We start from the raw sequence: 12,162 nt of genomic DNA on the forward strand, positions 1-12,162 counted from the left end.
TACTACTAGGTAAGCTTATATATTATTCCCACAAGCTGTCATTTTCCCCTTGGTTTTTAACCTCCATTAATTGATGGGCAGCATTTTAGGTATCATGACATTTTCCTATGACACAAATTTAAGAATAATAGTCTTTATTGCAGAGATATTGGAAGACCAGAGGCTACTTCTCAAAGCCATCTATGGTTTCCTTTTTTATAATTCAAAGGGTCATCATCCTCTCACAGTCACTTACATCATGCAAAGTTTGAGTTTTTGTTGTCTGCTACATCTAATCAGAATATATTCTCCATTCACCTAACACTAAAACAAAGAGCATGGTTTTTTGTTTAGTTTAGTTTTGTTTTTTGCTTTATATTTGTTTGCTTTGAGTGTTTACCAGTGGTATCTGAGATCCAACCTTTTGAATCAAAAACAGATCCACAACAATTGGGATTTCATGATAATGTGAAATCTTCTTGGGCAAATGGCTTCCTAATGATTACAAATTTATTGAGTACAAATTATTTTAAAATACTTAAGGGTAAGAAGAAAAAGCTATGAATCCTTACCATATGAAACAAAGCCCAACATATTCATGTGCAAAAGCACAAGTGCCTAATTTGAGGGTAAGCCTGGGATTCCAGAACAACAAAACTCAAAGCTTGCATGGCCTGACGTGCAGCGGCTCGAGAAAGGCAAGATCACCATTGCCTGTTTATTATGTTTATGTTTTCCATAAGCATTCTCATTACTCAATCTTGAGATTGTTTTCATAGACAAGAGTACACAGAGAAAGCACGAAACACAAAGGGCTTACACACAGTAACCACTACAGAAAGCTTAAAGAAAATGAGACACAAATCACCAAATAAAAGATATACAAAAAAAAAAAAAACTATATCAAATTTATGACATGCGTAGCACAGGGAATCCCAGTGGCTGGCAAATACCTTCAGCATGGTCATGGCCATTTTCATCAGGGATGCGTTCAATCAGAGTCTCAATGGACTCATCCCAAATAGGCCTTGTGTCAAAGATGTCCTCAGGAATTGAATGCTCGGTCTCAACAGGTGGCAGATTTTCAATTACTGAAACTTCCAGGGCACTACTACTTTCATCATCCGAAACTAATTCTTGCTCCCTTTCTGACTGTGTAAGTCTATCCACTAACTTGGAAGCCTCATCACTAATCTCCTCAAAGAATTCTATGGAGTTCCTGTAAAGGTCAAAGAAATGCTCCTTACTTTCTTTTGTAGGGCTCACAGCCCCCTTGCAGGAAGATGTGTTGCTTTTGCTCTTAACTGGCAATCGGGATGTAAATATCTTTGGTCTGGTGGCCCCCTCTTCTGATTCTAACTCCAGCTCCTCTGCCCTTTCTCTGTTCTCTGTTTCTGTCTCAGTGTAACTTGTAGTTTTTACTAGACATTTGGTCTCTGAGTCCAAAGCACTGGTATCAGATTCAGATTTGCTTCTACTATCTGGTGTTCTGCTTGTCATGTCCTGACCCTGAGGAGCCACTGTTTTCTGGAGAGAGGAATCTAGATGTGAAAGCGGCTGCTCTACTCTTTGGACAGGTGCTTTCACGGGGATTTTAGACTTTGGTTTTGTTTCATCCTCTTTACTTTCCTCATCCAGACTGGGTAAAAAATCTTCAGAAAGGGAACTCTCATTCTCCACAGATGGAGATGCTGGGGTTGATGTGGGTGTAGTCCTTACAGGAATTTTGGATTTGCTTTCAGTAGAAGGCACATTCTCCATGGGTGCAGTAGGGATTTCAATTACCGATTTCTGTTCCTCTGGGGAAGAATCAGGAGAATCATCATCCCGATCTGAATGCACGGACCTGGTAACTGTGGAAAAATCTAACTGAACGTGTACAACTGGTTCAGGGGAGTCAGGGCAAGATGGCTTTTTCACACTAGACTTAGGAGGCATGTCATCCATTTGTGTGGTGGGAAGGTCCTTGGCGCCTTCAGAAGGAGCCTCTTCTGTTGATGTTTCAGTGGAGGTTGAATTCCCCATGTGGGTGTTGAGTTGAGCATCTGAAGCAGACTTTTCCTCTACTTCCTCACTCAGGTCATCTGGAAGTAAGTCTGCTTCATCACTAATTGTTTCTTTTGATTCTGAGAGAGCTAGTGACTCAGCTGATGTCTCCCGTTGTGGGAGCTCAGCCCCAGGACTCCCTTCCTTCATGTCTTCAGAGAGAGTCTCTTCCCTGGATTCTTGCCCAATTTGGAAAAAGTGAAAACTTTCATCGGCATAGGACCTTTTGGTCATGTCAATGGCGCCACTTCGGGTCATCTCAAACAATTTTCCTTCCTGAAAGAGAAATGGGTTTTGCTCACTGGTCGGAGTCCCCTCCTCAGTTGGGGTCCTTGCAGGAGTAGTGTCAGGGGTGGTACCCTGTGATTGTCTGTCTACCATCAAACCAAATATCTTTTGTTCTTCCTCTTTCACTCGAGCCTCAAAGGCTTCATCATCCTCACGGATTTCACTCCAGGAATCAGAATCCACATCTGTTTTTGTGATGATGACTTTGCTGATTTGGTCACTAACAACTACTGATGTATTTGGTACAGAAGGCTCTAAAGATGAAGGGGCTTGATCTGATCGCTGTTCCCACAAGGTGCTTTCTTGTTTGGATTCTTCTTCCATGTTTTGGTGCTCAAAATTAGATTCTTGGATTGAAACAGTTGTACTGGAGGAGCTTATTACTACCGTGTCTTCAACAGAGGATGTGATGGTAACAGAATGCACTTCCGAAGACTTAAAACTTGCATGTCCCGCATCTGTTTGAGTTTTGCTTTCTTCACTGGAGAAAAAAGATTGGGAAGGAACATTTTCATAAGGGCTTATTATTTGAGGATCGTAGATTTCATCAGGCTCAGCAGGGTCAGACACTGGGACATCCATGGACAATATATCTGTTTGAGTAGTAATTGATGAGTCTTGCATGGAAAAGTCCTTCGGTAAGCTCTCAAAAGCTTGGTCAGTTTTGATGTCCTCCATTTTTGTAGCAGGAGATAGAAAAGATATGTCTTCATCTAATTCTTGTCCTTCAGATGCTGGACAGTGAGGCAAGGAGGAGGACAAAGACGAAGAGCTTTCACTGGGGCAATCTACTTGTAGAGATGCCACTGGAGAAGCATCAAGCTCTTCTCCTTCTGTGTCTTTTTCATCAGTGTCTTGCAGAGGTATTGATTCCTCAAGGATAGCTAGATTCTCATTGAAATCCTCCCTAGGGGAGCTGTAGAGACCTGAAGATACGGGAGTGACTGAGCTGCTAGGACTCCTGGTCTCACACCCATGGCCCTCACAGACTTCTGGTTGATCAGCATCTCTGTTTAGATCATCATAAGACCTATCTGGGCCATTAGTAGAAATACTATGACTCTCTTCAGGTACATGGGATTCACAGTCTTTTTCTTCTTCTGATTTACCACACTCTTCCTGAGTATCCTCATTCATTTTGAAAGTGTATTGTTTAGAAACAATGGGTTGAAACTGTACTTCTTCAGGACTGGAATTGGAGTCTACACTGGATGGAAGTGGAGAAGGAGGCTGTACTCGAATAACTGGCTCTGGTAAGAGGCCTGTGTCACCATCGTTTTTCAGCTGTGCCAACTCAGGTTCACTCTCAGAGGAGGAAGAAGCCTTTCTGCTCTCTGATGTTACTACCACAGGGACATTGCTTTCATCCTCTACAGTCTCCATATGTTTTGGTTCATCCACATCTGCTGAACAGTCAGCATCTGGGTCAGAGGATGAAGAAGATTCTTCTTGCTTGGGTTCTTTCTTGTAGTCCCTTTTCTGCTTTGCTTCTTGTTCAAGTTCGTCAAACGTTTTGATTTTGGTTACCATTTTAAACATTTCCTCTTCAGGTGTGAATCTCTTTTTGTCCCCATTTTCCAAGTCATCCTCCTCTGCACATTCATGAATTACGGCTGGCTTGGGTGTGCTTGCATCTGTGGCTTTGGGTGTGACCTCATAGCTAATTTCTTCCGAGCTAGGGGTGTCTGGAGAGAGGGGGCTCTTCCCAGAGCTCTCTACCAATGACGTCTGCTCAAGACTGTCATCCTCGGCACTGCCATCTGGGTCTCGGAGCAGCCGGGACCGCACAGAGGCCACCTCCGTAAAGAGTTCTGTTTTGGCTACGGCTGCAGGAAGAGGGAAGTGACTTGGGAGAACTCCAGCCTTCGTCTTTGGTTCTACCGGGCTGCTTTCTAGAGAGTCGCGGCAAGGGGATTCTTTCAGAGGACTTGGCTCCAGAGAATCCGGAGTTTTGTGTGAGGAGTTATCCTCCAGCACAGGGCTGGCTTCCAAGGAGTCTCTATGGCTCACTGCAAATGATTCATCGGCACCAGGGCTGAGGACCTCACTGTCTCGGCTGGGGAGTGCAAGTTCTAACCCTTGGGGACTTCTGGCAACTCCCTGGGGCTTTGATTCAGTTCCTGTGCCTGTGTTTACAAAAGCATCAAGCAGTGGAGAGGCCTTTGTCTCATCTGAGGGCTCAGTGGTTGTAGATTTCTGAGCTTCAGAATCAGTGTGCGTCTTCTGGGCAGAACCAACATTCGTAAGTTGACCCTCATCAGAGGATGCTTCCTCAGTCACTCCTTTGGGTGTTTCTTTTGCTAGTAACACACTACAGCTGCCAAGGGAATCATCCTCTTGTCTGGGACATGTGTCTTTGGAAGGGTCTGGGGTGGCCTCCTTCAGTGAACACTCAGCTGAGGGCTCTGTGCCTTCAGTGACCATGGCACCTTGTTCTTCAGAACCATCAGTGATGTCTTTGATTGAGGGATGGTCTTTTTCTGAATGAGCTGCTGTTGGTGTTTCTGACTTGGTTGTTTCGCTTCTTTCCCCAATTTGCTCCTCACTTTTCTTTGGTGAGAAAGAAAGGCTTTCTGGGCTTGTCTCAGGGGTCTCTGCGAGGCCCTCGTGCTTATAGCTTTCTTCTGAACTAATCTGAGGGGTCCCTTCCATCAGGCTGCCACATGGAGAACCTGCCACCCCTTCAGGCTTGAGGCTCTCAGAACTGCCATCCAAAGCACCACTTTGTAAAGACAGAGCAGGAAGAAATTCATCTTTCATGTAATCTAGTGGAAATGTCGTGTTGAAAGGACTAGTGAGTACCTCATCTAAGTGAAGCTGTGCTTCTTCTGTCTCCTCAGTCCTTCGGAATTGTTGGTATTTGTCATTGTCTTCCAATTCTTGCTTAATGACGTCAGAAAAGTCAGTGGAAGTTTTCCTATCTGGGCTGATCTGGAGGTCCATGTCTCCCTGTTCATCAGTCAGCTTTTCTTTGGGAACGTTACTCTCTTTATGGCTTTCTTCTTCTGGTGCTGACTGAACAGGTTCAGGTGTTTTGTGGCTAAGAGCTTTCTCCTTCTCTACAACTAGATCTTCTCTCTTAAACCCTACGGAGGAAGCACGGACTGCTCTCTTGGATTCGGAAACTCCTGTTACCACAAATCTCTGGCCTCGTTTGATTGTCTGACTCTCTGTTTTCTGTGTTTCTCTGTGGTTTAGCATCTGCCCCTTTTCTTTTTCTACCCGAGCTTTGCCTTTCTCTTGTGGCTGCTTTTGCTTTGCTGATTTGTGCTCAAACAGTCCAGTCTTGTGTTTAGAGGGGTCCTGACCTGACTGGAAAGCTTTCATCAACTCCCGAACAGACATTGTCTCCTCGATTCGTTCTGTTTTTGAGGTGGGGGAGACAGGTGGTTGCTTTTCTGTTTTCCCAGAAGGCGACACGGGCAAGTGTTTCTCAGTTTTCCCGGAGGCTGATACAGGTGGATGCTTTTCCGTTCGTCCAGCTGTTGACACAGGCAAGCGTTTTTCTGTTCTCCCAGGTGATACTGGTGCATGTTTCTCCATTCTCCCAGAGGGCGAAACAGGTGGGCGTTTGTCCATTTTACCTGAAGGTGAAACAGGTGGGTGTCTTTCTGTTTTTGTAGATGACACAGGGGAGTGCCTTTCAGTTTTTGTCGAGGGTGACACAGGCAAGTGCTTCTCGGTTTTATTTGATGACACAGGGGAGTGCCTTTCAGTTTTTGCAGAGGGTGACACAGGTGAGTGTTTCTCAGCTTTACTTGATGGTGATACCGGAGGGTGCTTCTCAGTTTTTGTAGAGGAGGAAAGAGAAGAGTGTCTCTCTGTTTTAGAAGAGGGTGATGCCGGTGTGGGCCTCTCTGACTTCAGAGAGGGTGATGCAGCTGGATGTGTCCTGTGGGTTATCTTTTTTGGCACATCCTCTTTGCCTTTGACTCTGACAGGCAACTTGCTTCGACCTTTTTGTTCATCTTCCACTCGTTTCTGAAGGGCCTTTACTTTGTCCTTTATGGAACCAATGGGAGTCTCTTCTATCAAAGGTGAAGTGGCCTTAACAGTGGGGAGGGGTTCGGGGGCTAAACCTGCATCATCATCTAATGACTCTTCTGAACTACATTTTTTAAGTTCACCTTTTTCTGCACTACCTTGTACACTTTCCTCTTTTTGTTTTTGTTTTTCTTTTAATTTCCTTCTCACTGGCTTCTTTATTCCCAGGCTTGGTTTGTGCTGTTTCTGGGCACTCTGCGTCTCATGTGGGGGTGCATCTTTCCCTTCATTTTCAGAGCTCCTGCCAGTAGCCAGAGCGTCACGTTTCTCCCCTGCTATCCCTTGAACTGTCTGCGGTGGCTTTTCATGAGGAGACACATAGGAATTTAGATCCTCAGTAAGGTAGTTCACTAGCCCCGTTGAGTCTTTCTCTACTTTGATGTTGCGCTCTTTATCTATTCTAACTTCTACGCATGGGTATTCGGTGATTTCTAAAGGTGCTTTTTGCTTAGCCTCCTCTATTTCCTCATCACTGACAATCACCCACTCCTCTTCCTCTAATTCTTTCTCCGACTGAGACCTCGGCACACTGCCTTCATCTCTCGCGCAGGTTCCACTTCTCAGGATTTCATTCACTTTCTCTAAGTCCTCTTTAACTCTTTCAACAATTTCAAAAGGCTCTCCTGGCTCTTCCTCAGCAGCCTTCACCAGCTCCTTCACTTTGATAGAACCTGCCCTATCAGATACATCTGTGGTCAAGATGGCGGTCATTTTGATCAAATCTTGTTTCATCTCAGAAACTTCAGAGAGCAAGTCCGGACTGGCTAGGACAGGAACTTCATTAACCAGGTGACTTTTCAGGACAGATGTTTCTGTAGATTCTGTCTCATCATCTTTGATGTGAATGAAAAACATTGAAAGTAAAATGGAAATCAAAAAAATATATTGGCAAATGTAATCAGGACTGAAACGACACAGTGTCTTTTCCTGTTGTGGTGGGAGGGACAACAGAATGGGCCGGGAATGGTGGATCCACAAGGTCTCAGGATACAAAAGCAAAGCAAGGCTAACAGAAAAATTAAAAAAAAAAAAAAACAAAAAACAAAACTGAAAAGGAAAAATGAGCAGGAAATAACTTGCTTAATTTTCTCACTCATAGCACATCCACACATACAACAAAGCTATAACAAACAGCCACAACAGACAGACAGAGACACACACACCATCACAGATCGAAACAAAGAACAAACGCAGTGAAATTACACAGAAATATCTCAAGATTGTTCAGATGTTACAGATCAATGTTGAAAAAAATATAAACATGGGGAAAAAAAAGGAAAAAAAAAGCATTAGAAATTGCAGAAAGTTGATTTCCTCTAGGAGAAAGCCAGTCGTAGCAAACTCAGATTGCCTCCTAATGATGTATACATGTTTTTTAATCATATGAAAATCCAGAATTCAGTGTTTTGTTCTGCCAATATACAATGACTATATAAAAGATGTCTGAATCAGCTGCAAACTGGCATTTCATCTAAGGAAAATTCACACCTAACAATGAAACGAATGGTCTTGTGCTAAGAGGCATGATCCTTTCCTTGGAGCAACCTCCTGGTTTAGACACATAAAGGACAGACCAAGGAGGGAAATAAAGGAAAGGAAAGAAGAAAACAACAAAACAACAACTGTGATTAAACTTATAAGTGAGTCCAAAGTTAAAATGTGATGCGTGGCAATCCAAATCAGAGACAGTCACACGGGACACACGCACAGTTTATGTAAGCCAAGTTATTTCCATGCAAAGCAAAGGTGGAAGGAAACTGGTGGGAGCGGTGGCTTTGCTGAAATGTGCGGGCAGGAGGATGGTTAAGAAATTAGAACAATATGGAAACATTACTGTGGTGAAGCGTATTCCTTTCCCTACAAGTCTGTACCTCAGTGCTGAATGCAGTAGTATATTTGAAGGACAGGTAGTAGGGACCTGCACCCATTCAAAGCAAAAAGGAGAAGTTGGTCAAACTCTTTTAGGATTTGCTCTTGAAAAGACTTAGGAAAGAGTTCCTTCACTAGAGCCCTTCTTTATGGATTATTTTATACCTAGATGAAGATTATTTAAGGATTATCTTTAAACTAAAAAAATGCATCTAAGTTTAAACTTTAAAAAATATTCACAACACTTAGGAGTCATTTAGGAGAATCTGTGGCATTATAGCAATATAGTAGCTTTTCCCCTTTTCTTTTTTAAGTAACTGAGCCAGAAGGATGTATTAAACTTGAATTTCTACTAGCTAGTGTTCAAGAGACAAAGGAAAGGGCCATTTAAATAGACATAGTAGTCCTGAAGAAGAAAATGGGATAATAAAATATCTTTTCTTTAAAAAGGAATTAATTAAAGCAACAATAATGTCACTTTTTTAACAAATAAGAGTCTTCTCTTGAGAGAATCGGTACTTGTTGAGGAGATATACTCTGTGACTATGCATATATATATTAAAATAATTTATATTAATGCAAATTTGTTCAAGTACAAGCCAAATGAAAACATCCAGAACCTCAAATAATCTAGTCCTGAATGACGATTTAACATAAGAGCAAAGAAACTCTCAATTAAAAGCATTCTGGGGGTGCCTGAGTGCCTCAGTCCATTGAGAGGCTGCCTTCTGCTTCAGGTAATGATCCTGGAGTCCTGGGATCGAGCCCTGCCTTGGGCTCCCTGCTAAGCAGAGAGTCTGCTTCTCCCTCTGTCCTTCACCCCCTGCTCCTGCTCTCTCTTAAATAAATAAATCTTTAAAAAAAAAAAAAAAAAGCATCCTAATAACTTACATTGTACTAGGTCTTCAAAACGAACGAACAAAAAAAGCCCCAGATCATTGCATAGGGCCAGGTGACCATATTAAATGTGCTCCTAAGTTTTCTCCTTTTGGGAATAGCAACCTGAAATTCAGTGAATCAAAATGAACTTTTAAGTGAATAAAAAAATAAAAATTAGTATTTTTTCCCCTAAACTCTTTGGGGGCATAGAAGCAAGAAAGAAACCTGAAAATTTTAACTTTTTCCACACAAGAAACCAGTCACCAGAAGTAGGTCCCAAAACTAAAATGTTAATTAATTATTACAAACCCAAAATGAGTTCTAAGATCGCTCCCTTAAGGTCTGTAAAAACCAGTTCTCTCTGTACTAAATTATATTTGGGATTTGCATCATTATTTAAAATTAGCCCTATAATGGTACAATGTTGCGATTAGTAATTTCATCCAGGAGGTTTTGATTTTTGCATTCTTGGTTTTTTTTGTTTTTGTTTTTGTTTTCCAGAAAGTTTCACAGAAGTCTGTTAGACCTCAGCCCTAAAGAAGTCCATTACACTTCACCACAGTAAGAGGTGCAAGGTGGTGGGGTGGGGGAGGCTGAGCTTTAGCTGAGAACTATTGAGACAGTATCACTTTCACAGGTGTAGCCTACAAAAATAATGAGAGCTCTCCCCAAGTCAGTGTTGCTTAATATAAAAAGTGATACTGTCATGTCAGTGCTTAAAAAAAAAAAAATGAGATGACAATGTTATGCTAACAAAAGGACAAAAACGGTAGGGTGGGTTTCTAAACAAGCGTAACAGCAATAGCAGGGGTAACAGGGGTATCAAAAGAAAGTGAATGCTTAGATGAATAATCATTGCATTTTACTGCTAATTAGCTCACAAATTAGGTTTTTTTGTAATTTAACTGGCCAAGCTGCTTCTCTAAATATACATTAATGATTAATAAGGACAATATAAAAATATAATTATTATAGTGGTTAGTAATGGCATCTAGCTGCATTTTAATTCATGCTTCTCTTTAGTGTAGCCAGCTTTCAAACAAACTCAATTTTATTTAAAATCTTACTTTTTTCTGATGTCATATCGATCTGAAAGAAAACATACATAAATTGAATGGTTACAAACTGCACCTGGTTTCCCCCTGATGTGCAAATAAGCTCCTATTCGTGACCACACCCATGGGGAGATGACAGAAGCTAGAGAAGGTCAAAGTAATTTGCTACAGTTCTTCCTGAGAGTCTCCTTGATTCTCATCCTAACTTTGAAAAAACAAATCTCCTTTCTAGACTTTATAGGTGGAAAGCATTTTTTAATGTTATTTCCAGCAAGATAGGATCGAGGGTGCGTTTAATGTTAGAAATACATGTGTATGAGGGAAAAGGCCAGGAAAAGAGTGAGGGGGTGGGGGGCGGTTAAACAGTGTCAATTTAGTTGAGAAAAAGAAAGAAGGAACAGCATGCCAGGGTAATACATTCTATAGGAGTTTCATTGTCATTAATTACAAACCAAGATTCCAAATCCTGAAAAGAATACCAACTGGATCTATTGTCCTGCACAACTCCTGAAAAGTACTCAATAGAACAATCATAAACCTAATGCAAGAAGCTCACTTAAATATAGCAAAAAATGGTTTTATAATTGCACTGCTTTTCTAAGAAGGTGTGTAGGTACCATTTTGAACAGGTTTGGTAAGGGGGTCACCAAGTGCAGGAAGGAAACAGTATGTGAGACAAAGAGTGGCTGGACAATCGAGGGAAAGGATGACATCTGTCCTGTCACAATTACTGCACATATAGTTATATACAGCAGGACAATGAGGCTATCATCTCCCCTCTTGTCCTGCTCCGCTGCCAGGGCAGGAGTCAAAAGTAAATTCAGGGCAATTCTCTGCACTAAAAAGGCCTTACGTTTTAAGCTGGTGGGTACGAGGGTACTTATTAATTTTTCGTTATATGTTTTGGTGTTCCAAATCCATCAGAATAACACTAAAAATAGAATACAAGTACATTTGAAAATCTTTACATGCAACTAATAACAACTCCATTTGTCTATCTTAGAAACAGGAACCAATATATAAATAGGAAAGTAGACTGAATTTCCTATCATTTCTATGATGATGTTTGGGCATTCAAATCTTTATAAGGGAAACAAACACAAATGTGCCTGAACTATTAAAGAGGTCTTATTCAAATGGTTCTTTCTTCAAGGCAACCTCTTGAAGACTCACTTTCTTCATCTATTATAAGACAGCACAGAACTCACAGGGCAATTGTGAAGATCAGTGTTAATGAGGTACATGGAGCACTTAATAAAGAGTCTACCTTCTAAGAAGTGCTCATTATTAGTAGAGTTCTACATTATAATATTACAGTCTAATGGTTGAACTGCACAGTCCTTAAAGTTTTTAGTCTCAGTGGTTCTCAGACGTTTTGGTCTTAAGACTGCTTTACACTCCTAAAAATTACTAAGGACCTTGAAGAACTTTTATGTTTCATATATACAAGTAAATTTCCGTTTTATACATTAAAACTGAGAAAATGCTAGAACCCAAGTGCACACAAGGACCCACTCCAGAGTCAGAGTGATCATGTCATGATATGCAATGTAGCCTCTGGAAAACTCTATAGCTTGTGGAGACATGGGAGGCAAAAAACAAATAATGTCTTAGTAATATTAGGGGAAAAAAAAAAGTTTTGACCTCCGGGTATCGCCAAACCAACCTCTGAGAACTAAAATAATAGCTTGGCCTTCAGGAGTCAGTAGAGAAACATAAATTACTGCTCAGAGACAGGGTAACAGTTTACAGGGAAAGCTTTACTATTCCTTGAATTCAGTCCATGAGATGAGAAAACAGAGGCTCAAAGAGGTTAACTAAAACTGTGACCCTTCAGTTACTAAAACTGTATAACCCTTCTAAGAACACAGGTTAACTACGTGCTCTTATTAGCGGTTATAGCAAATACAGCCATCAACAAGTGACAATGTCATACAATTACCTCTTCTTCCTGTTCTTGATCTGACTCTGATTCCTTGCGGCCCCAAGATGCCATGCAAGA

The 12,162-nt window shown here is 41.4% G+C and overlaps 1 protein-coding gene across 1 annotated transcript in view; it reads right to left on the minus strand.

The window, feature by feature from the left end:
* Positions 1–12,162, minus strand: part of LOC111152577 (ankyrin 2) — a 326,153-nt gene that overhangs the window by 20,956 nt on the left and 293,035 nt on the right. Inside the window, exons 36-38 of the mRNA XM_022511070.1 lie at positions 12,103–12,135; positions 10,173–10,194; positions 933–7,190 (exon numbers count right to left, since the gene is read on the minus strand). Of these exons, the coding sequence (XP_022366778.1) occupies positions 933–7,190; positions 10,173–10,194; positions 12,103–12,135 (6,313 nt within the window). The remainder of the gene's footprint in view (positions 1–932; positions 7,191–10,172; positions 10,195–12,102; positions 12,136–12,162) is intronic.

The sequence above is a fragment of the Enhydra lutris genome, unplaced genomic scaffold (assembly GCF_002288905.1).
Source record: "Enhydra lutris kenyoni isolate GAN:26980312 unplaced genomic scaffold, ASM228890v2 scaffoldscaffold3, whole genome shotgun sequence".
Classification (NCBI taxonomy): domain Eukaryota; kingdom Metazoa; phylum Chordata; class Mammalia; order Carnivora; family Mustelidae; genus Enhydra; species Enhydra lutris.